Source organism: Phacochoerus africanus, chromosome 11, assembly GCF_016906955.1.
Source record: "Phacochoerus africanus isolate WHEZ1 chromosome 11, ROS_Pafr_v1, whole genome shotgun sequence".
Taxonomy (NCBI): Eukaryota; Metazoa; Chordata; class Mammalia; order Artiodactyla; family Suidae; genus Phacochoerus; species Phacochoerus africanus.
The window spans coordinates 115,341,212-115,367,736 of record NC_062554.1 but is presented as its reverse complement, the minus strand read 5'-3'; the positions used below and the strand labels follow the sequence as shown (position 1 = coordinate 115,367,736).

The 26,525-nt window shown below is 38.1% G+C and overlaps 1 protein-coding gene across 1 annotated transcript in view; it reads right to left on the bottom strand.

Annotated features, from left to right (window-relative positions):
• Nucleotides 1–1,397: 1,397 nt before the first annotated feature.
• KLHL20 (kelch like family member 20) overlaps nt 1,398–26,525 on the bottom strand; it is a 76,032-nt gene continuing 50,904 nt past the window's right edge. Inside the window, exons 8-12 of the mRNA XM_047752530.1 lie at nt 19,518–19,661; nt 9,690–9,823; nt 8,249–8,457; nt 6,440–6,546; nt 1,398–2,934 (exon numbers count right to left, since the gene is read on the bottom strand). Of these exons, the coding sequence (XP_047608486.1) occupies nt 2,850–2,934; nt 6,440–6,546; nt 8,249–8,457; nt 9,690–9,823; nt 19,518–19,661 (679 nt within the window). The 3' untranslated portion in view covers nt 1,398–2,849. The remainder of the gene's footprint in view (nt 2,935–6,439; nt 6,547–8,248; nt 8,458–9,689; nt 9,824–19,517; nt 19,662–26,525) is intronic.

Genomic DNA, 26,525 nt, shown 5'->3' with positions numbered 1-26,525 from the left:
TTCCTAAGTTAATATAACATTTAAAAGGCTTTTAACACAAATATTGTTTGTGAGGGAACTTTTCTACTTCACAGTTGTCAAGAACTATTCTCTTCAGTGTGGATATTTGCAGGTAAAATATTGGCGAACAAAACTGGGGGAAAATGGGAGTTCCCATTGTGGCTCAGTGGTTAATGGACCCAACTAGCATCCACATGGATGCAGGTTCGATCCCTGCCCTTCCTCAGTGGGTTAAGGATCTGGCGTTGCCTTGAGCTGTGGTGTAGGTCAGATCCCATGTTGCTGTGGCTGTAATGTAGGCCGGTGGCTTCAGCTCCGATTTGACCCCTAGCCTGGGAACCTTCTTATGCCACGGGTGCAGCCCTAAAACAAATCAAATGACAAGAAAACTGGGGAAAAATGATGACAGAATGGGGATGTGCAGAGTAGTAGAGAGAAGAATGAATTTGGAATCAGGGAATGTGGATTTGAGGTTCCAATTCTACCATGTCATTTTAACTTTTCTAAGCTTCAGTTTACTCACTTAAAAAATGAAGATGACTACCAACCCAAACCAATTCTATGAAGTAAGTAACTTAGAGTTGTAGAACTCACTATACAAATAAGTTAATAAATACTGTATTTTACACCAATCTCTTTTATAGAGTAAGTATATTTCACTCAGTAATAAAACTGGAGCACCTTCAGTGGAAGGAAAAAAAACCCCTTTTAAGCTCCATTGAACAATCTGGCCACTGCTATAGTTCCTGAGTTTCTAGTCATCAACTGCTACTATAAAATGCTCTCACTGGGAACTTTTTTCTGCTTATGGAGAGTCCAGTCCCTAGAATTTTGTTCCTATTATCTTCCTCTCCTTTTCTTCAAATATATGCAATATATAGTCTTGGGAAATATGTGACTTTGTTTTGAAGAGTGACTGTTAATAATGCAGTACTGTAAGGATCCCATAAATTTTTTTATACTTTTTCAATGTTGCATACCAGACTTACTTAAAATTAAGGTCTATTAGTATATTTAGTTCCAGGCATGTCTGCAGTGGCTGTGTGGCAAAGAGAGAGAATGGAGTAGGAGTTTGGGGAACTGATTTTAAATGCTGGTTCTATCATTAAACTGTTTACTCTTAGGTAGGACTTCCTTGGTTTATAGACTTAGATCACAGAAATAAATGGGTTTGGATCAGATGATTATAAAATGTCCTTCCAGCTCAAACCATATGATTCTAAATGGTTTAAAGGTTTGGTAATAAAATACTATTTTATATACATACAAAATAAAAATTCATTATTCTAGCTGATAATCCCTGTATTTCTTCAGGTTGAAAGTACTTGTAACTTTACACATAAGAAATATAAACAATATAGAAACAGAAAGTTTAAAGAAATAACAAAGCACAAGCATTAAAAAGGATTAACTAATTTTTTCATGGTAAGTACTACCTTTATTTATAAAAGTTATACATGCTAGAAAAAAGCATAAATGATACATGTAAACAACTGTTTACCAAATACTTGTTTTTTTCCTTGTAAAGGTGCAAATGATCTTTAAATGTAAACACAGAAGTTGCCAAACATTTTTGTAGTAGGAGGGAGGGAGAAGAAGGTTATTTGTTTTGGTTGTGGTTAAAGTCTTATTCAAAGATTTTCCTGCAAAATACATTGAAAAAAAATGGTCTATGAACATAACAAAAAAACCTCAACCACTGAAATTTGTATCTTTTTTTTCTTAAAAATGTTAATTTTTTTTACCAGAAAGTGCAATTTGAGAGTAGTAGTAATAGTGGCTTTATAGAATGAGGATAATGATTTACAGTTTTTATAAAGGAACCAAGATTTTATTAATAAAATGCCTCCATTGATTTTACACTCATTAGCATACTATTACATGAACTGAAGAATTCATTCCCTTTGGAGGTGGTGATTACAGGTAAGCCTCAGCATCAGCAGGCCTGAGCATCAAGTGTAAATTGCATAACAGTGTTCACTGCTGGGGAGAAGACATTTCTCCCTGCTGGTCCTTAGTAGCAAGAGGAAACAGAAAGGAAATTTGCTTCAGTCAGTAATGTTTTGAGCAAAAACTCTTGCCAAGTTGCACATGATTCTACTTGGGGGATTCTCAAGACAGTATTTGAGAAGTGTATACTGTTTTTGTAGAGGTACTGAGTAGAGCTCTAGATCTAGCAAAAACTCTATGAAAATACAAAAAAAAAAAAAGATTTTAAATATAGTGGAAAACAAGTTAATATGGAAGGATACAAGATGTACACTTCCACTGATAAAAACTTTAGCATCAGAGTCCTGGTTTTATCAGTTTAATATTCCTTTTGACTTGTTCTAGTTAAATGTTTCCTTTGTTTTGTTTTATAGATTTTCAAGTCTTCTGGTGCTTAGTGCAAGACTGATGGCCAACTAATACACTATCCTTGTCACTGGCAGTTCCTGTAAGTAGTGATGGAATGCTCAGAATGAATAGTTAGGTCATATATAGCCTCCTCTTCTCTTATTAGCATTTTCAAACTACTAAAGGGTTTTCCTGCTCAAAATTTTTGTCCTTTTTGTCTTTTTTTTTTTCTTTTTTGGTGGAGGGAAGGCTAAATTAAAAAAAAAAACCCAACAACAAAAAATCCATGATAAATTAAAACCAAAAATAAATATTATTCTGCAGAAAACTGAAAATTATTGTGCAAAGGTGGCATCTTGCAGGTGAAGTACTTTCCTTGTGTTTGTATTTCCACATGTTGAGGCACCGGCAAAGAATACAATTTGTTTAGTGTTTTCTAGAGCTGTACAAAGCTCCAAAGTCAAAGCTCTCCAGAACACAGAAGTGCATATACATGACTCTCTTCTTTATGTTCACCATATATGGGATTCACAATGTGTCATTTTTATAACTCCTACACCACCCCCAAGCCGACGGTAATTCATCCCACCATATAACCTGCAAAGAAAGAAACACAATTAGATTTATAAATGGAAAAAGCACTCTTTCTTCTATAACATAGATGTTAATAAAACACATTTCTAACTTTTATATCACAACTAATATTTTCAGCTTCATACATCTCTTCCAAAGATTACGAGCTTGAATTGAGCACTGGCAAGTAGCAGAATCATAATTATTTCAGATACTGACCGAAATGGTCTGACTTATGGGATACTGTTTTTTTTTTTTTTCTTTTTTCTTTTTTAGCGCCACATGTGCGGCATATGGAAGTTCTCAGGCTAGTCGTCGAATCGGAGCTGTAACTGCCGGCCTAATGCGAATTGCATCTGCAACCTAAGCCACAGCTCATGGCAACACCAGACCTTTAACCCACTGAGCGAGGCCAGGGATCAAACCCTCATCCTCACGGATACTAGTCGGGTTCATTATCACTGAGCCACAACAGGAACTCCTGGGATACTGCTTTAAGAGAGTACCATATCCACTTTTTGCATTGTAACTTTATAACTCTACACTTAGACTGATTTTAAAAATTATATGGAACCACATATTCTACATTTTTGTGCCTAATTTGACCCTGGCTGTATTTCTCCACCTACATTTTCCTTTTGCCTAAACTTTAGTTATTTTTATCCTCTTCTTTTGTCTGTAGTCTGAGAAATCTTCTCAAACCCTTTATGGAACAAAACTGGGTATGATTAAAGTCAGCATATAGCTTGTGACATGTGAACAAGATCATCTTCAAAATTAAGGATTTTCATGGAAAAGAATATTAGATCGTCTGTCACCTGTAAGGTATTGATTTTAATTTGGTTTAATTTTGAGATACGTAACTAGAGAAATTTAGATAGTAATGTCTCAATAGATGATCCTTAAGAATTCCATGAATATTACTTGGTCAAATAATACTAACATATATTAATAATAGCTACTGAGAAACAAGTCCTTATATAGGATCATAGTCATTAAGTGGCAGGAATACATTTGGTTATCTTCCCAAATGATGTTTACTCAAAATTCCCACTCAAAATAGAGAGCTATATATAGACGAAAATACACCACAAGTGAGAGGGTCCTAATCATGAAAACCTGCCATTCTCTCTCCCCTACCTCTATTAGGTTTTGCTAAAATGTTGCCTTTTCAGTGAGGCCTTCCTGGGCCACCTTTTGAAATGGGCTCTCCTCTCGCACTCTCCACCTTTGCTATGGTATGGCACTGTTTATCTTCCTCGTTGTCACGTCAGCTCTGGGAGGGCAGGGAATTTTGTTTTCTTCACAAGGCTGTGAAAATGTGATGTAGAAGCAAAAAGTGCTGCAATGTCATAGTCTGCCTTTAGTGTTGTGACCACTGAGCCATAAAGAGTATGAGAGAAATGCAGAATCCATAGAATGTCATTTAGGTATCTATCAAAGTTGTGACTTTCTCAGAGATGAAGACTATAAAAATAAACCAGTAAATTCATTAGTTGAATCTTACAGACTAATGAAAAAATATGGGGGGGGAGAGTAGTTACAGGCTCAAAATTAGAAAATGCAGCAGGAATGGACTACAAGACTGCCCCTTTTGGAACAGTGACTATAAAGTAGACTTCAGTTTATTTTACCTGGTCATGAGAAAAATCTTTCAGAATATCTGCTGCTTCATATCTCATGTCCAAATGGGTATCTGTGGTTAATGTGTAACCTCAACCACTGAGATGGTTACTCTAGATTTATTTAGGCAAATAAGTCTAACTAATTGACAGAGAAACCTGCAATTGCTTGGAAGATGAAAGTGTTTTCTTACAAGGTTAGTATTTAGAATAGATATTAGCATAGGTATCTATACCATCTATAAAATAGTATTAATATTTTATATTAAATGTGAGAATTAACTATATATTTGACATTTTAAGTTCCTATAGTGTTTAAGAGATTTCAGTATATTAGAGCATCTATAGATTAGTTTTGCGAATTAGGTATAAAATATGTGATTGAGCAAAGATTTAGACTGAAGAGTTTAGGTTGAAAGTTTCAAGAGAATTGTGCTAAATTTGTTAAAGTTTTTTTTTTGTCTTTTTGCTATTTCTTGGACCGCTCCCACGGCATATGGAGGTTCCCAGGCTAGGGGTCGAATCGGAGCTGTAGCCACTAGCCTACGCCAAAGCCACAGCAACGCGGGATCCGAGCCGCGTCTTCAACCTACACCACAGCTCACGGCAACGCCAGATCGTTAACCCACTAAGCAAGGGCAGGGACTGAACCCGCAACCTCATGGTTCCTAGTCGGATTCGTTAACCACTGCGCCACGACGGGAACTCCTGTTAAAGTTTTTGAATGTTTAAAATAAATTCACGAGTCACCTGATTTATGTGAATATATAAGAACTACTTAAGTACTTAGGAAGGATTTGTTAGACAAGGTTTAAAAGCAAAGTAAAATTAAGTCTATATAGTTTAATATAGTCAAACTCTTAAGAAAGATGTAGCCTTCTCCCTAAAAGTGACTTTAGGGAGTTAAAATTTATTGGACTTTAAAATAGAATAATAATGTATTTAAGAAGATTTTAAAAGTTCAAAGAAAAAAACCTGGTTTTAAAATTATTATTATTAGTTTGTCTTTTCTAGGGCCGCACCCGCGGCATATGGAGGTTCCCAGGCTAGGGGTCTAACTGGAGCTGTAGCCACCGGCCTACACCAGAGCCACGGCAACTCAGGATCCAAGCCATGCCTGCGACCTACACCACAGGTCATGGCAACGCCAGATCCTTAACCCAAGGCCAGGGATCGATCCTGCAACCTCATGGTTCCTAGTCGGATTCGTTAACCACTGAGCCACGATGGGAACTCCTAAAATATTATTTTAAAAAAAGTAACTGTAGGAGTTCCCATTGTGGCTCAGTGGTAATGAACCCGACTAGTATCCATGAAGATGGGGATTTGATACCTATCCTCACTCAGTGGGTTAAGGATCTGGCATTGTCATGAGCTTTGGTATAGGTTGCAGAAGCGGCTCAGATCCCTTGTTGCTGGCTATGGTGTAAGCTAGCAGCTGCAGCTTCGATTTGACCTGGGAACCTCCATATGCTGCAGATGCAGCTCTAAAAAGCAGGAAAAAGAAAAAAAGTAACTGCAGTTTCGTTTTTCTGGGTATAAAAATTACAGTGACAGATTGAGAGCCAAAGGTTCTGACCCTAATTGCTTAGATAAGTTATTATATCTCATGGTGCCTTAGTTTCCTCAGCTGAACATGGTGGGGCTGGAGAGAGATTATTTGTTTTTGCTGTCTCTGATTATGAAACTGGACAGTTGGAGAAGAAAATTGTGTAAGATGTCAGCCACTTCAGAGCAGTAAAGTCAAAATAAGCCATCAAACCTGGGTAACTTTGAGCCCTTTTCAAAGTACCGCAAGAGGTTAATTCAGTGTACTGTCCATCTTGGTTTTGATGGTCATGGACTATCTCAAGCCCATAATTTTCAAGTTAGCAGTAAGGTGATTTGCAACACTGCCTAAAGGTTACCTCCACGTATTGGCATCAGGATCAAAAACTTCAATGGTCTTCAAGTACGTTGTGCCATCAAAACCTCCAACAGCCATGAGCTGTCCATTCACGACTGCCAGGCCAACCTACGGGACCAGAACACAGTGGCTGCTGAAGAAACTAGAGAATCATTAGGAAAATTTAGACTGGTTTCTAGGTTAATCTCTTTAATAAAAGATAGTCCTTTAGGGCCTTACATTCTGGTTTACTTGAACACAGAGGGAAAAAGTAGTCACAAAAATCTATTTAACTATGGGAACTATAATATTATATATTCAGTTAGAATATTTACACAGAGTCAAAAACATTTATTTCTTAAATTTTAGGTAAAGCAATCACTGGGAGTTAGCAAGAACCTCCAAACTGCTCTTAATTGTTTTGGTATTTGCCTGTTCTAGTCTACTATGTAAATTTCCACTGAAATTCTCTTTAAAATATAGATCTAACAATGCTGTCACTTTCTGCTAAAAACTTTCTACCTCCCTACTGCCTAAAGGTAAGTGTAAAATCCTTATGTCATTCAGTTCCTCCAGACTTCTAATGCACTCTATGCTGCAGTAATGCTGGTTAATTGCTAGTCCCAGAAAATACCATATGTTTTTATACCTACATATTTTGCACATGTTATTTTCTGGCTGGTGTTTTCTTTCCCTCTTCTAGAAAATTGTATTCTTCCTTCATGGTCTAGCTTACATGTAACTTACCCTGGTAAGTCTCTCCACTGTTCCAAAAGCATTGAATGTACTATTCCATGTTCTCCTATAATGCACATGCCGCTACAACAGAATGTGTTTTCTATAGTTAGAAAGAAACACTTCAATTTCCCTCAACAAATTGGGAGCTCCTTGAGGAGAGGAATCAGGTCATGCTTATGTTTGCCTTCCCAGCACACAGTAGGCACTTAATAAGTATTTGCTAAATGAGTGAAAATATAATCAACACAGTGTAGCAGTGAAAACAACAGGAATGTGACTAAGAAGCTGTTATTTACCAGTAATAAAGAGCCATAGATATGTGAATGCTTTGACTTGCTGATGCCTACTGGTGGTGTTCCTGCTGTGTGAAAACCAGAATTTACTCCCTTTTATTCTCAGGTTATGGAGTCTTTAGCTGCAGCTGAGTTCTCCCACCTATTATCCTACATTGATGGGCTCATGATATGACCAGTGGTTTATGGCTTGCACTTCACTCTGAGCCAAATGTCTTAGGATGGATAAATTCTATACTCCACTCTCGAAGTCTCTTGCAGTCACAGGTCATTGATGGTCTAAAATATGACATAGGTCAGCCTGCTCTAGCCTATACTATAAATGGGATAGATGCAAACCAGTTTGTGGAGACTAGTGGTGGGGTCAGATAGGTTTCTGCTTTGAATTGCTAGGCCAGCTACTTAGAATATTACCTAAAAACATTAGGTAGGAGGAATTAACTCTAAGAGATTTGGATAAATCCATATACCTAATAGATATCAATGAATATGAGTAGAGTTAGATATGGTAGTAGCTAAGACAGAGAGATGCCTTTCAGAGAAGCAACTGTTACAAGATAAATCATAAAAAATCATTCTCTAATTAACTATATGATTGGCTATAAGATATTTAATGACTTGAGATAACAGTAATCAAAAGAAGTTAACTTTTTTCCCAGTAGAAAAGTAGCAGGAGTTGTAGTGCCTATACAGTGCATCTCCTCACTGACTCAGTGTATTATATTTTACAGATCAGACTTCCCCTTCTGCACAGCCCTCTCCTGGTTCTTGTTTTTCAGTTTTCAGTAGTTGGCACTTACTCCACTACGGCGGGATGTCATAGCCACCACTGGAGACCACTGGTTAGTTCTGGGGTTGTATCTCTCAGCACTGCTAAGCTCTGTAGTGTCATCTCTACCTCCTACGGCATAGATCATGTCCTGATACACCGCACAGCCTAGGTGTTTCCTCCGGGTCCCCATAGGGGCTATGGTGTGCCATCTGTTTTCCTGAGGGTTATAACGCTCCACTGCAAGGAAAAGAAAAACCAGAAAGTGACTATTCAATCATTTCCTCTCACCTCTAGCAACGCTGTATCCTTAACCCTCTGAAAGAGGCCAGGGATCAAACTTGTGTCCTCATGGATGCTAGTCAGATTCATTTCTGCTGAGCCATGACGGGAACTCCTCTAGTTTTCTTTATAGCCACTTTGCTTTGTGATAACATATTTTCAATAAGCAATCTCATATTTGCTTCTGAGAAGGACTTACCCACCTTTGAATAATACCACTATACTCTTGTCAGGGACTGGTTTCTTTTAGGTATGGTTGGTGGAAAGGGCAAATGTTGGAATCATGGTACCTTGTTCTAGTTCTGGCTATATAACTCATTAGCTCACTGACTCATGGCCTCTCTCCTCATCTTAAAAAGAGAATGTTAGACTATATGATCTGTAAGTACCATTCCATACTGATAACTTGTTATAAGCAGAGAATTTTTTTTTTTGTCTTTTTGTCTCTTCAGGGCTGCACCCACGCATATGGAGGTTCCCAGGCTAGGGGTCGAATTGGAGCTGTAGTCCCCAGCCTATGCCAGAGCCACAGGAACACACGATCCAAGTTGTGTCTGCAGCCTACACCACAGCTCACAGCAATGCCGGATCCTTAACCCACTGAGGCCAGGGATCGAACTTGTGTCCTCTTGGGTGTTAGTTGGGTTCGTTAACCGCTGAGCCACGACGGGAACTCCAGCAGACAGCTTTATTCTTGTTCCCCACTGCCTTAAATTCCTACTATATCCCAAGCCACCAAGGAGACAAGATATGTGACAGTCTGATGTCAGTGCCACACTGACAATGTCCTCAGGCAAAAATTTCTTTAAAGAATACCAGTTTATAGCTATAAACCAGTTTATAGCTGTGTTTTTACTTATTTTTAGATTATAACATAGAGGGTTTTGGGGTTTGTTTTTAAAGAAAGATAGTTGAAAGGAGGGGAATAATCATATTAAGAAAATAGTTCTTTTATTCATTATAAATTCCCACCAACTTGTAAAAGGAAGGGAGAAAGAAATGCTTTTGGAATATACTAGTAGTCCATGGCTGCAGAAGGAGCTGAGGAGGAGTTAAGAGATGCACTCTCCTAAAGGGAAAATAACGTTCTTAAATTATAGGATAACTTGGACTTGTTATATTTTTTATAGGAGGACTCTCCTAAGAAAACTTGCTTTGGGGGAACCAGACTGACCTTAGAAGAGACTAACCTGTGTTGAGTGGAGATGTCCCATCAGAGCCACCTACAGCATATAAGAACCCTCCTAACACAGCCACGGCCACACCCAGTCTTCTGGTACTCATTGAAGCCACCCGAGTCCACTTGTTCTCCTTTGGATCGTACCTGTGGTGAGAGAAACCAAAGACTATATATGCGCATGTTTTTATTAAGTGAAGCCTTTTCCATAAGGTATGAAATCATGCTAAGGATATGTTAGATACATAGACTTGCTATGGTCAAATGGACAGTGAGAATCTAACATATTTTACTTTATTAGAGAAAAAAAGAATTAGTGCCTGCATCAGTTATTAAGCTATCTTCTATATGCTGATTTATGATGCTGGGGCTAGAACTCTGAAAACTACATCTCTCCTTTGCCAAGCTGGCTCTCTTTTAGATTCTGCCAACAGAAAGGACTAGACACTTTCTGTTTGTTTGCCAATGCTATATCAATGTTGTCTTAGCAATGGCCCTTTACTCTGGCTGTACTAGTTAATTTCAGTTTCTAGCCTTTTTCTGCCACTTCCAAAGCCATCCTTGTTGTACTTCTTAAAGATCTTAGTCACTGCTCTGTGAGGGACCTACTCTGAGCTCCTAAGATAGAGTATCAGTGTTCCAGTTATCTACTGCTATGTAACAAAGCTCAGTGACTTTACACACTAATCATTTATTAACTCTCATGTTTCCACAGCTCAGGAATTTCGGAAGGGAAAGGGAATTAGGGATGTTCAAGTTCAGATGTCTCATGTGGTTGCTGTCACATTGTAGCTGAAGCTGGAATGGCAGGGGGCTGAAGCAGCTGGGGGCTGGGTGGGCATGTCTCCATGTAGCCTCAGGGTTTCTCCATGTAGTCTAGTTGGGCTTCCTCTTAGCATGGCAACCTCTGACAGCTCAAGGGTTCAAAGGTGAGTGAGGTGTGACTTAACAGCTATTTGGTGCTGTTAATAGTTATCAGGTGCTGAAGGCCCTAGTTCTGTGGAAACTCTCCTCTTAACTTCTAGGCTCTAATAACCTGAATCTCTTTTGTTTTCCCTGCCCTAGGGTTCTTACAGTTACTTCAGTGTCCATTTTTTTTTCAGCCCTTCAATATCTGCTAACCATTTTTTAAAATATAAAACTCTATTTACTAAAATAACTGGTATTGTTTCTATTTTATTTAAAAACCTGAGCCTTGCCTGATTGATAAACTACTAGCATTCAGAAATAGATATGATGGAGTTCCCATTGTGGCTCAGTGGTAACAAAGTTGACTAGTATCCATGAGGATGCAGATTTGATCCCTGGCCTCGCTCTGGCATTGCTGTGATGTAGTGTAGGCTGCAGACGCAGCTTCAAATCTCATGTTGCTGTGGCTGCAGCTGTGGTGTAGGCCAGTGGCTACAGCTTGGTTTTGACCCCTTAGCCTGGGAACTTCTACATGTTGAGGGTGTGGCCCTGAAAAAGACCAAAAAAAAAAAAAAAAAAGGAAGGAAGGAAGGGAAAAGAAAAAAATAAATAGATATAAAAAAACCACTTGGAATAGTTCTGACATTTTATTTTGTGAAAAATTCTGTTAGCTTATTAAGTATTATATAGCAAACTATACCACTATTATAGGATATAAAATAAATAATACTGAAAAAAAAAAAAAGACCTTGTTCTTAAGAATCACATGAGGGAGACAGAGCACATTCTTTAGAAGTGGCTCAGCAGATTAAGGATCCAGCATTGTCATTGCAGTGGCTTGGGTCACTGCTCTGGTTCGGGTTTGATCCCTGGCCTTGGAACTTCCACCTGCCATGAGCCTGGCAAAACAAAACAAAACACCACCTCCAAACAAAAGCTGAGAATGTAGTAACTCATACAGATGAAAGAAGCAGGGATATAAATGCTGCAGAATGCAGGCCCTGGTTATGGTTAGCCAGTGAAAGTATCTTCAGGTTTATGTACTTTGAATAATGTTTATCTTTCATCACTTTTGGAAAATTCTCAGCCAAAAATTCTATCTCCAAATATTGCTTCTGCTCTTATTTTCCTTCTGGAACTCAAATTACATGTGTGCTATACTATTTGTTTTCCATGAGTTGCTTATGGTCTGTTCCTTCCATTCTGTTTTGTTTTTCTGTTTGAATATTTTCTTTTCTTTTGTCTTTTTAGGGCCACACCCTGGACATATGGAAGTTCCCAGGCTAGGGGTCTGATCGGAGCTATAGCTGATGGCCTATTCCACAGCCACAGCAACACCAGGTCTGAGCTGCATCTGCAACCTATACTGCAGCTTGCAGCAATGCCAGATCCTTAACACACTGAGCAAGGCCAGGGATTGAACCTGAGTCCTCACAGATACTAGTGGGGTTCTTAATTCACAATGGGAACTCCCAGGATATTTTCTATTAATCTGGCTTTGAGTTTACTAACTCTTTCTTCTGCTGTGTGTCCAATCTACTTCCACTGTGTCTAGTTAATCTCATTCAATGAGTTCATTTTAGATACTATATTTTCCAGTTGTAGAATGTACATTTTATTTTTAGATTCCAGTTTTATATTAAAATTCTCCATCTCTTTACTCATCTGTTGATCTTTTCCTCTATTTTATTTAATGCATTTATTATACTTTAAAATCTTTCTCTAATTCTAAATGTTGATTATCTGTAAGTCTGCTTCTGTTGTCTACTTTTTCTCTCAATTATTGGCCACATTTTTCTGTTTCTTCATATGTATGATAAAACTTTTTTATTGTATGCTGGACATTATCATAAAAGAACAGAATCCTAGAAAATAAAGTTGACATTATTCTACTCCTTAGCAAACCCCAACCCGTACCAATGGACTCACTCTTTCAATTGTATTAGGCAGATCAGGAATTTAGCTTTAGTTAGACTCAGTCCACCTCTGTTTTCAAAGATCTCAAGGATGACATCTGTCTTGTATTTGTTGCAGGCCCCTCTAGTAGACTTTATTTTCTTTTTCCTTTTTTTTTTTTTTTTTTTTGGTCTTTTTGCCATTTCTTTGGGCCGCTCCTGCGGCATATGGAGGTTCCCAGGGTAGGGGTTGAATTGGAACCGTAGCCCCTGGCCTATGCCAGAGCCACAGCAACGCAGGATCCAAGCCGCATCTGCAACCTACACCACAGCTCAAGGCAATGCCGGATCGTTAACCCACTGAGCAAGGGCAGGGACCGAACCCGCAACCTCATGGTTCCTAGTCGGATTCGTTAACCACTGCGCCACGACGGGAACTCCTAGACTTTATTTTCTAGGCACTGTAAGACTGCATGAGATTTCATTTATCCTGGTCCTCTACTTTCCTGTGCTACCCTAACACTCAGCAAACATACCATGGGGAAAAACAGCAGTATGCTCTAGATTCCAATCTGGCATGCCAGCCTGCATGACTGGCAAGAGTTCCACTGATTTCTCTTTGGGAGAATCCCTCTGCCTAGACCAACTCCAAAAGTCAACCCATATTAAGACCTGGCAAATGTGCCCAGTGAAGAAAACATTTGATGATTTCAGCTCACATAAGGTAGGCTCTTTCTTCAATGGCATTTTAATTCATCTAGTCTTTGTTATTCCATACGACTCTGGTGTTTTAAAGGATATATTTGTACTTTGTCATTTTTTTCTTCTACTTGGAAGCAGAAGCCTTTGCTTAACTTTTAAAACCTTTATTGTAAAGTAAAACATAGATACAGAAGGACCCTCAAAATGAATCTAAAGTTTATAATGAGTTAATATTAGGCAAGTCCACTTGTAACCACCATCGAGGCCAAGAAAGGTAACTTTGCCTGCCACAATGGAAGCCCTTCCATGTGTCCCCTTCTAATCTCGAAGCATTCCTCCCCTTAGGGTAACCATTGTCCTGACTTTATACAGTAATCACTTCCTTGTTTTTCTTTCTTTTTTTCTTTTTTTTTTTGGTCTTTTGTCTTTTTTTTTTTTTTTTTTTTTAAGGGCCGCGCCTGAGGCATACTGGTTTCCAGGCTAGGGGTCTAATTGGAGCTGTTGTCGAAGGCCTATGCCACAGCCACAGCAATGCCAGATCCAAGCCACGTTGCCACCTACACCACAGCTCACAGCAAGGCCTGATGCTTAACCCACTGAGCCAGGCTAGGGATCAAACCTGCAACCTCATGGTTCCTAGTCAGATTTGTTTCTGCTGTCGCACAACAGGAACTCCCCTTGCTTTTCTTTAGAGTTTATCACCCAAGTGTGCATCCCTAGACACTTACTTATTACATGTTTCTTGTATTTTTTTAAAGTCTCTTTTATCTATAGGTTTCCCCTCCATTCTCTTTCTTCTTCTCCTACTGCTGGAATTCAGGTTTTAGAATCTGAGGCATTTGACGTGCAGTTTCCTCCACAATATGGATTTGACTGACTCTACACTACAGAAGGTGATGTGTTTGCAGCTATTAATCATTCATGTGTAGGTTCATTAACTTACTGAAGCTGCATTATGGTAAAATCCTATCATTTATTTTCTTTTACTGGAATACTTTTTTTTTTTTCTTTTTTGGCCTCTCCAGAGATGCTGGGCTAGGGATCAGATCCAAGCCATAACTGCAACCTATGCCACATTTGCAGCAATGCCAGATCCTGCTGAGCCATGCAGGGGATCAAACCTGCATCCTCTCATTCCAAAGATGCTGTAGATCCTGTTGTGCCACAGCAGGAACTCTGGAATACTTTTTAAAAAGAAACAGAGTTTCTGTTATGGCTCAGCAGGTTAAGAACCGGACTAATATCCATGAGGATGCAGATTTGATCCCTGACCTTGCTAAGCTATGGTGTAGGTCATAAAGGGCTCAGACCTGGCATTGTAGGTCATAAAGGGCTCAGACCTGGCTGTGGTGTAGGCCAGCAGCTGCAGCTCTGATTCGACCCCTAGCCGGGAACTTCGCAGCCCTAAAAAGAAAAAAAGGAAAAAACAAAAAAGAGAGAAACAATCTTATCTACTATTTTGTTACCCAATTCATATGTGATACAGTTCGTGTAAGAAAGCCTGGATTTATGCTTGCTTCCTTCACTTTATTTACTAGTTTTCATGATAATAAATTTATTCCTTACGATCTTCCAAAAGTAACCAATTAGGGACTCATAGATTTAAATATATTTATTGGATTTTAATCAATTACAATTATTATCTCTTTTAAACTTAAAATGGTCTCATCTTTGGTTAATGAGAACATCTTCAAGGTGGCTCTTGAATCTTTTTGATATCTAGTAATCTTTGATAGCTTGCTTACAGTCTGGTATAATAAGATGGTTCAGGCTCATCTGTACATCCCTGTCCTAAATCTGGAATCAGGCATTTCTCCAAGAAGCTCTGGTTTCTTTTAGTGGGAAATACCATTTCAGGACCCAGTGAGGGAGTGGAGATGTTCACTGACTTGGTTAGTCATTATTTCTAAACTTGGTTGGTTATTATTTCTAGTTGACAGAGCTACAATATAATTTTTTAAAAGAGAAATTTAATTCAAATTCAAATTAGGACCACAAGGTATTTTACTTAACCTCTTCTAGTCTACATCCATATTTTTTCATATCAAAAGACCTGGTTTTCAAGGACATAGGAAGATGACAGAATCATAACCCATACTCATTTCTTTTATTTCACATTATACACATAACAGTCTTAAAACAGTAATATCATTACTCAGATATCCCCAAGAACAATAGACTTTCTTGTTGCATGTCTCTTCCCATTCTCCTCCCACTTAAAAAAAAAATAGTTAAACTAATTTACATTGACTGAGCATACAGTCAGTGCATGCTACATCCTCTCCTTTAGTCATAGTTTTCCAGTTTACTTTAGGTTGAATGTTCACTATCATTCTGTTAGTATCTCTCCAGGAATCTGGCTGAGGCTTGTTCTCTTAGTAGAATCCTCAGAAGAATTCTTTTATATTTCATCAGTTTCTCTAGGTATAAAATCCTTGGGTTACATTTTTTTTGACTATTTTAACAATGCTACTTCATTTTCTACTGGCATAAAGTATTACTTTTAAAAAATCTGATGATAAATAAGGAACATATAAAATACATCAAAAATTTGTTGATGACTAAAGGATTTTTTTCCTTTATCTTCAAGGTTCAGTAATTTTATAGAATATGTTTTCATTGTTCTTGGTCAGTATTCAGAAGATATAGTGTATTCTTTCAACAAACCATTTCAATTTGAAAAAAAAAAGAAAACCAGGAAAATAAATGAAATAGTTTTTAAGCATCTGTTCTGTTCTCTCTTGCTTCTGTTTTTTTTTTTTTTTTCCCCCTCATGGACTTCTATTATCTGCATATTGGATTTTTTACCTGCCTTCAATATTTGTTGCAAGCTCTCAAATCCTTTTTACCTCTTTATTTCTTTTTATCTTTAAAACTTTCGGAGTTCCCATCATGGATCAGTGGAAATGAATCTGACTAGCATCCATGAGGACATAGGTTTGATTCCTGGCCTTGCTCAATGGATTAAGGATCTGGCATTGATGTGAGCTGTGGTGTAGGTTGCAGCCAAGGCTCGGATCTGACATGGCTGTGGCTGTGGCACAGGCTGGCAGCTGCAGCTCTGATTCAACCCCTAGCCTAGGAACCTCCATATGCCACTGGTGAGGCCCTAAAAAAACAACAAAAAAACTTTCCTTGTTTTCACTTTCTCCTTTTCTTTTGGTATGCTTATCTGTTATGCTTATTTGTTCTAGTTTAAAACTTCTGATAGGAGGTTTTTTTTTACATTGCTAATATTTTTCAGAGTTTTGTCATTTTATTTCTGATCTTTTCTAATTTTGTATGTTTTCATATCTTGCATTGTTTTCCTAATTATTTTAGCACATAGTTATAGTTTTGATCTGTTCAGTAGGTATGTCTTTGTGGTGTGCTTTTATTCTCTACAGATATGTTATTCTGTATATTCTCTCTACATATATCAGCTTTGTATAAGACCTAACCTCAATACATTGCTGTTGCTCATTTTTACATGGAATGAGTTTTCCTTAACTTTCCGAAGGAGGAGTGGATTGTGGTAATATTTCCAACTTCATGGAGCATCCTCTTATTTTTTTCACATATTAATATAAAATAGTGGTTTGCCTCCTGAAATTTATCGGCTTTCTTCATTGCTTCTAGTTTTAGCTTGGCCTTCTCTTTTTATTGTATCTGTTATCCTTGTCCTGCTCAATTTTGACTCTAGTCCCCAAAGTGTGGGCCCTATTCCCCAAAGGCCGTCCTAGCTGGTCAGTCTTGAGGATTCCTAGAGACTAGGTGGCTTTAGCCCAGCTGGTTCTCAACTGGGGTGACTGGGCCTCCAATTCCAGCCACCCCCCTCAACCCCAGGACATTTTTGGTTGTTACCACCAGGTATGTGCTACTGGCACTTAGTGGATAGAGGCCAAGGATTCTGTTAAACATTCCATAATGCAGAGGATGCCCCCAAACCTTCCCCCCCCCAAAAAAAAACTCCTCAAAGAATTATCTTTTGAAATTATCCAAAATTTCAGTAGCACTGAGGTTGAGAAACTCTAATAAATCCTTCAGATCTTACTGCAGGTCCCCTGCACTTACTCCATATTGGGAATGAGCTAAACGTTTTGAATTTTAGCTGTTGTTCATAAATTTTCCTTTCATGCTTTCTAATATATATATATTGGCTACTTTGGGAGGGGGGTTGTTCTGTTCTTACCTCTCTCAGACTTCTGATTGCTTCTTGCTGTTTCTCTTGTACAGACAATGATTTCATGTAGGTCTCCTGGCTACTGGGATTTTGTCTTTGCCGATTTGTGTTTTTATGTTCATTTAAAATGTTGTACATAGGGTTGTTTTTTTTTTAATTGTGGCAAAATATCCATAAAATTTGCCATTATACTCACTTTTAAGTGTATGGTTCAGTAGTGTTAAATATATTCAAAGAGTCATACAACTAAGTCCATAACTTGCCTGTAGGTTTTTAGCTTTTCTGTTTTATTGCTCTGTTTTTATATGGGAATTGGAGAGATGAAAAAATTACACATGATTTTGAAAGTGAAGAAATAAGTTTCTTGATAGATAAAAGGGAAATGGCATTGCTTTCAAGAGTTATTACTTACAACTTTATCTCTGTTTAAGAGAAAGTTAAACTCTTGAATTTAAACAATGGCACACAACTAGTAAATGCTACTTAAAAAAAAAATTCAGGAGTTCCCGTCGTGGCGCAGTGGTTAACGAATCCGACTAGGAACCATGAGGTTGCGGGTTCGGTCCCTGACCTTGCTCAGTGGGTTAACGATCCGGCGTTGCTGTGAGCTGTGGTGTAGGTCGCAGACGTGGCTCGGATCCCGCGTTGCTGTGGCTCTGGCGTAGGCCGGTGGCTACAGCTCCGATTAGACCCCTAGCCTGGGAACCTCCATATGCCGCGGAAGCGGCCCAAAGAAATAGCAAAAAGACAAAAAAAAAAATTCATTTCTTTTTAAGAAGTGAGGATGGGGGAGTTCCCATCGTGGCGCAGTGGTTGACGAATCCGACTCGTAACCATGAGGTTGCGGGTTTGATCCCTGGCCTCACTCAGTGGGTTAAGGATCTGGCGTTGCCATGAGCTGTGGTGTAGGTTGCAGACACGGCTCGGATCCCCCGTTGCTGTGGCTCTGGCATAGGCTGGCTGGCAGCTAGAGCTCCAATTAGACCCCTGGCCTGGGAACCTCCACATGCCAAGGGTATGGCCCTAGAAGAGGCAAAAAGACAAAAAAAAGTAAGGATGGGAGTTCCTGTCATGGTGCAGCAGAAATGAATCCGACTAGGAACCATGAGGTTGCAGGTTCGATCCCTGGCTTCATTCAGTAGGTTAGGATCTGGCGTTGCTGTGATCTGTAATGTATGTCACAGATGCGGCTTGGATCCTGCATTGCTGTGACTGGTGTAGGCCGGCAGCTATAGCTCCGATTGGACCCCTAGCCTGGGAACCTCCATATGCCACAGGTGTGGCCCTAAAAAGCAAAAAAAAAAAAAAGAAGTGAGGGTGAGGTATAGTATGTTCTTGCCAGTAATCATAGCACATGAGGCTCCAAAATTTAATCTCTAAGAATGATCAAAATAAGATGGGGTAAGAAATGAAGAACAGAATCTACACCAAAATTAACTGATTAATAAAAGTATAAAGTAAACCATGGTATCCCACCAAGATTTCTCTAAGTACACTTCAAGAATAAATGAAGAGAAATTCCCGTTGTGGCTCAGTGGTAACGAACCCAACTAGTATCCACTAAGATGCAGGACCAATCCCTGGCCCCACTTGGTGGGTTAAGGATATGGCGTTGCTATGAGCCATAGTGTAGGTCACAGATGCAGCTTGGATCTAGTGTTGCTGTGGCTGTGGTATAGGCTGGAAGCTGCAGCTCTGATTCGACCTGTAGCCTAGGAACTTCCATATGCCACAGGTGTAGCCCTAAAGAAAAAAAAAAAAAAAGAATAAATGAGAACCCATATAAAAAATACTTCAGAGTTTTCATAAGATGTGCTAGAGAAGGTATTACTTTAATCATCTTCTGAAGGAAGTCTAAGCAAAGTCATTCCAAGTACTAGTAGAAAAAAAACTCCAACAGATTTCAGAAGTGGTATGCCCTGATATAATTTATAAAATGTAATTCCAGCACTTCAATGTTAGGCTCAATCAGTATAACACATAATTTAAAAAACTGGGTTTTATCTTTCATCTTCGTAGATTTTAAGGTTAACTGAAAACTTTCCCTTAAAGCCCAGGGGAAATCTCCTGAATACTGAATCCCCTATTGTTCTAAATTGTTTTTCGTTTTTTTTTTTTTTTTTTTAGGGCCCTCTATATTCTTTTAAAAAATTGAAAATGACTTAAAAATCACCTCTCAACAATGTTGAGGCAAGACACGCCATCCTGGCCACCCACAGCATAGAGAAAGCCTCCAAGCACTGCCACACCGACACTTGTCCTGCAGGTGCTTGTAGGAGCCACATCACTGCTCCATTGGTTTGTTTTGGGATCGTATCTGCAGAAAACACAAGAACAGTTTATATTACACAAAGAAAGTCTAGTTATATTTACATATTCAATGATATATAACATGATATCTATTCTTTTCCTAAATAGGCTGATTAATAAATAAACATATGGAAATCTAATTTGTTTTTATTTTCTGAAATTATTTTACTTAAACTTATATATGAATATATTTTCTTTATAATTTTTTCAGAATGTTATAAATATATTTTTATATTTATAAATATAAATTTGAATTCCACCCAATTCCTGGTCTCTTCTCCTTTTGATTTGGTGTACCTCTTTCAAGACTCTCAGTAAAACAATTTTAAATAGGTTATCTATCTATCTATCTAATGTATCTATCATTTGTCTATTTCTTTACATGCAAACATGTTTTCCTTACATAAGTAATACCACACATTAGGCACTGCTTTTTCACTCAACATATTTCTGAGATCTATTCATGATAACAGATATAGCTCTAGATTTTCCTTTGACCTTTCATTATATTGTATGCCATATATTAGCTAATCATATTCTTACTGATGTATCCTTACACTGTTTCTGACATTTTATTATTAAATACAGTGATTATCCTTGTATATTTCTCCTTGTGCAAACAGATGATAAGAAGCAAAATCATGGGGCAAAGAGTATATTCACTTTTTTTCCCATTTTTTTTTGGCCACACCCATGGCATGAGGAATTTTCTGGGCCAGGGATTGAACCTGTGCCACAGCAGTGACATGAGCCACTGCAATGACAATACCATATCCTTAACCTACTGAGCCACATGGGAACTCCAGAGTATACTCATTTTTAATTTTAAAAAATACCATCAGGAGTTCCTGTCGTGGCGCAGTGGTTAACGAATCCGACTAGGAACCATGAGGTTGCAGGTTCCATCCCTGCCCTTGCTTAGTGGGTTAACGATCCAGCATTGCTGTGAGCTGTGGTGTAGGTTGCAGACGCGGCTCGGATCCCGGCTCGGATCCCGCGTTGCTGTGGCTCTGGCGTAGGCCAGTGGCTACAGCTCCGATTCGACCCCTAGCCTGGGAACCTCCATATGCCGCGGGAGCGGCCCAAGAAATAGCAAAAAGACAAAATAAATAAATAAATAAATAAATAATAAATAAATAAATAAATAAAAAATACCATCAAATTGCTCTTTTTGTAGCTTTATCAATTTTATGTGTTTTTAATTTCATTAGTTTTTCTTCCTATTTTCTTGGGTTTTGTTACTCTTTTTATAACTTCTTGATTTAAAAGCATGATTTATTTTCCCATCTAATTTTCAAATGAATGCATATGTTTATAATGTATATAAATTTGCTTCTGAATATTACTTTTGTTGCATTCCCCATATTTTGATATATATGGGCTTAAGTGTTACTAAGTAGTAAATATTTAATCATTTCCACTCTTATTTAACTCATCAATTTGTTTTTAACTTGTGGCCTTTTTTTTTTGTAAACTTCTATATAGCTGATCCTTCTGTTTTTCTTTTTTTTCAGTTATACAGTCTATTTCTCTAGATCCTGATATGCTGCAGGGTTTGGCAGATATGTTGGGAAGTATCAAGAATTACTGTAAATCAATGCGGCAGAATGAAAAAGGGCGAATGAAAGCAAGAAACTACCAAGTTATTAAAAAAAAAATCAATGACTGTAGGTATCCAATGTGCCAGGCATTGTGATAGATATGGGAAAAGACATTTCAACAATTATAGCCAATGTAATATGTACAAGTATGTTCAAAATACTTTTCAAAGCAGAGGAAAGAGTAACTAACTTGTCTGTAAGGTGCCAGAGAAGGCTTTATATAAGAAGTAACATTTGAGTCTTGAAGAGATATTCCAGCACAGAATAGCTTTCATAAACGTAGGCAAAGAGGCAAGAAAAAGGATAGCATGTCCAAGGAACTGCAAGAAGTTTGGTGGGTCTGCACTAGCATTTTTAGGCAATAGTTGTGTGCCAGGGGAGCCAGGCTGGAAAATTAGGTAGAGGTCAGAGTGTAAGGACTCTTATGTCACACTAAGTGGTCTAGGCTGCCAACTAATGCTACAGAACAATACTAAAGCAACAAATCACATCTGTTTCTTTTTCTTTGTGAACAATTTTTAAATTTTATGTTTCTTTTTTTTTGGGTCCCACCCATGGCATATGGGAGTTCCCAGGCTAGGGGGTGAATCAGAGCTGTAGCTCCTGGTCTATGCCACAGCAACAGCAACGCGGGATCTGAGCTGCATCTGTGACCTACACCACAGCTTACAGCAACACCAGATCCTTAACCCACTGATTGAGGCCAGGGATCAAACCCGCATCCTCATGTATACTAGTTGAGTTCGTTAGTGCAGAGCCACAAATGGGAACTACCTGCTTCTTTTTCACTTTTTTTTTTTTTTTAAACTTATGGCTGTACCAGCGACCTACATCACAGCTGTGGCTATGCTGGATCCTTGACCCACTGTGCTGGTCCAGGGATTGAACCCTCCCCTCCACAGCAACCTGAGTCAACTATACTTAAAAAAATTTTAAGTATAGTTGATTTACAATGTTCCTTCAATTTCTGCTGTATAGCAAAGTGACCCAGCCACACATAGATATACATTCTCTCTTTATACCATTTTCCATTATGTTCAACCCAAGAGACTTGACACAGTTCTCTGTGCCGTACAGTGGGACCCCAATACTTATCCATTCTAAATGTAATAGTTTGCATCTACCAACTCCAAACTCCCAGTCCATCCAACTCTCTCCTCACTCCACCCTGGCAAATATAAGTCTGCTCTCCATTTCCATGGTGTTTCTTTTTTGTAGATAGGGTCATTTGTACCATATTTTAGATTCCACATATAAGTGGTATTGTATGGTATTTGTCTTCCTCTTTCTGACTTACTTCATTTAGTATGAGAATCTCTAGTTCCATCCATGTTGTTGCAAATGGCATTATTTGTCCTTTTTTTATGGCTGAGTAGTATTCCATCGTATATATGTACCAAATCTTCTTAATCCATTCATCTGTCAGTGGACATTTGGGTTGTTCCATGTCTGGGCTATTGTTAATAGTGCTGCAATGCATGTTAATAGGGATGCATGCATCTTGTTAAATGAAAGTTTTGTCCAGATATATGCCCAGGAGTGGGATTGCTGGATCATATGGTAGTTCTATATTCAGTTTTCTGAGGAACCTCCATACTGTTTTCCATAGTGGTTGTTACCAAATTTATGTTCTCAACAAAAGTACAGGAGGGTTCCCTTTTCTCCACACCCTCTGTAGCCTTTGTTATTTGTTGACCTGTTAATGATGGCTATTCTGACTGATGTGAGGTGGTACCTCATTGTAGTTTTGTTTTGCATTTATCTAATAATTAGTGATATTGAGCATTTTTTTCATGTGCCTATTGGCCATCTGTATGACTTTTTAGAGCAATGTCTGTTTAGGTCTTCTGTCCATTTTTCAATTGAGTTTTTTTTTATTCAGGTCTTCTGCCCATTTTTCAATTGAGTTTTTTTTTATTCAGGTCTTCTGCCCATTGTTTGATTGGGTTGTCTTTTTGTTTTGTTTTGTCCTGTTTTATTTTTTTTGCTTTTGAGCTATATGAGCAGTTTGTATGTTTTAGAGACTAAGCCCTTGTTGGTTACATGGTTTGCAAAGATTTTCTCCCATTCTGTGGGTTGTCTTTGCTTTTTTTTTTTTTGTCTTTTGTCTTTTGTTGTTGTTGTTGCTATTTCTTGGGCCACTCCCTTGGCATATAGAGGTTCCCAGGCTAGGGGTCGAATCGGAGCTGTAGCCACTGGCCTACGCCAGAGCCACAGCAACGTGGGATCTGAGCCGCGTCTGCAACCTACACCACAGCTCATGGCAACGCCAGATCATTAACCCACTGAGCAAGGGCAGGGACCGAACCTGCAACCTCATGGTTCCTAGTTGGATTCGTTAACCACTGCACCACGACAGGAACTCTTTACATTTAGGTCTTTAAACCATTTTGAGTTTATTTTTGTGTATGGTGTTAAAGAAGTTCTAATTTCATTCTTTTACATGTAGCTGTTCAGTTATCCTAGCACTACTTATTGAAGAGACTGTATTTCCTCCACTGTATGTTCTTGCCTCCTTTAGTCATAGATTAGTTGACCATAGATGCTTGGATTTATTTCTAACCTTTCTATCCTATTCCATTGATGTATATTTCTGTTTTTATGCTGATACCATACTGTTTTGAAGATTTCAGCTTTGTATTACAATCTGAAGTCAGGGAGCCTGATTCTTCCAGTTCTGTTTTTTCAATATAGCTTTGGCTATTCAGGGTCTTTTGTGTTTCCAAACAAATTTTAAAATACTTTGTTCTACTTCTGTGAAGAATGTCATTGGTAGTTTGATAGTGATGGCACTGAATCTATAGATTGTTTTGGCTAGTATAGTCATTTTGATAATATTGATTCTTCAATCCAAAAGCATGGTATATCTTTCCATCTGTGTCATCTTTGACTTCTTTCATCAGCATCTTATAGTTTTCAGAGTACAGATCTTTTGTCTGTTTGGGTAGGTTTCCTTCCTAGATATTTTATTCTTTTTGATGCAATGGTAAAAGGGATGGTCTCCCTAATTTTAATTTCTCTTCATGATCTCTCATTGTTAGTTTATAGAGATACAATCAATTTCTGTGCATTACTTTTGTATCCTGTTACTTTGCCATATTCATTGATGAGCTCTAACCGTTTTCTGGTAGACCATTTAGGACTTTCTAGCTAGTATCATGTCATCTCCAAACAGGGATAGTTCTACTTCTTTTCATACACACACACACACACACACACACACACACACACATATTTTTTTTCCTTTTTAGAGCCACACCCAGGGCATATGGAAGTTCCCAGGCTAGGGGTTGAATCAGAGCTGTAGCTGCTGGCCTACACCACAGCCACAGCAACACCAGATCTGAGCCATATCTGTGACCTACACCACAGTTTATGGCAACACCAGATCCTTAACCCACTGAGTGAGGCCAAGGATCAAACCTGCATCCTCATGGATTCTTGTTGGGTTTGTTACCACTGAGCCACAATGGGAATTCCTTCTTTTCTAATTTGGATTCCTTTTATTTATTTATTTTTTCCTTCTTTGATTGCTATGGCTAGGACTTTCCAAAACTATGCTGAATAACAGTGGTGAAAGTGGACATCCTTGGTGTGTCCTGATCTTAGCAGAAATGCTTTCAGTTTTTCACATTGAGAATGTTAGCTGTGGGTTTGCCATATGTGGTTTTTATTATATTGAGGTAGTTCCCCTTTATGCCCACTTTCTGGAGAGTTTTTATCAGGAGTGGATGTTGAATTTGTCAAAAGCTTTTTCTTCATCTACTAAAATGATCATATGGTTTTTTTTCAGTTTGTCGATGTGGTGTATCATACTGATTGATTTGTAGATATTGAAGAATCCTTGCATCCCTGGGATAAATTCCACTTGATCATGGTGTATGATCTTTTTAATATATATTTGGATGCTGTTTGTGAATATTTTGTTGAGGATTTTTGCATTTATGTTCATTAGTGATATTGGCCTGTAATCTTTTTTTGTGGTACCTTTGTCAAGTTTTGGTATCTGGGTTATAGTGGCTTCAAGGAATGAGCTTGAGAGTGTTCCCTCCTCTGCTATTTTTTTGGAAGAGTTTCATAAGAATAGGTGTTAAATCTTTGAATGTTTGAGAGAATTCACCTGTGAAGCCATCATGTCTATGGACTTTTGTTTTTTGCAAGTTTTTAAATCACATTTTTAATTTCAGTGCTTATGATTGGTCTGTTCATATTTTCTATTTCTTCTTGGTTCAGTCTTGGTAGATTGTACCTTTGTAAGAATCTGTCTGTTTCTTTTAGGTTGTCCATTTTATTGGCATATAGTTGCTCATAGTAGTCTCTCGTGATCCTTTGTATTTCTGCAGTGTCAGTTGTAACGTCTCCCTTTTCATTTCTAATTTTATTGATTTGAACCCTCTCCTTTTTATAACTTGATGAGTCTGACTAAAGGTTTATCAATTTTGTTGACTTTTCAAGGAGCCAACTTTTGATCTTCTCTATTGTTTTGTCTGTGTGTCATTAATTTCTGCTCTAATCTTATGATATCTTTTCTTCTACTAATTTTCTTCCTTTTCTAGATGTTTTAGGTGTAAGGTTAGGTTGTTTATTTGATTTTTTTTCTTCTTTCTGAGATAAGATTGTATTGCTATAAACTTCCCTCTCACAACTGCATGTGCTGTGTCCCATAGGTTTTAGATTGTTGTATCTTCACTGTCATTTGTCTCTAAGTATCTTCTGATTTCCTCTATGATTTCTTCAATGATCCATTGGTTGTTTAGTAGCATATTGCTTAGCTTCCAGGAGTTTGTGGTTTTTGCTGTTTTTTTTTTTCTTGTAGTTGATTTCTAGTCTCATAGCATTGTTGTCAGAGAAAATCCTTGAAATAATATCAATTTTTAAAAATTTACCAAGGCTTGATCTGTGGCTCAAGATGTGATCTATCCTGGAGAATGTTACATGTATATATGTATACCTGAGAAGAATGTATGTTCTACTGCTTTGGGATGGAATGTTCCATATATATCAGTTAAGTCTGTCTGGTTTGGCATGTCATTTAAGCCTATGTTTCCTTGTTGATTTTTGGTCTGGATGACCTGTCCATTGATGTAAGTGGGGTGTTATTAAAGTCCCCCAATATTATTGTGTTGCTGTTGATTTCTTCTTTTATGACTGTTAACAGCTGCCTTATATACTGTGGTGCTCTGGTGTTGGGTGATTATATTTACAATTGATATATCTTCTTGGATTGGTCCTTTGATCATTACATAATGCCCTTCTTTGTCTTTTGTGAC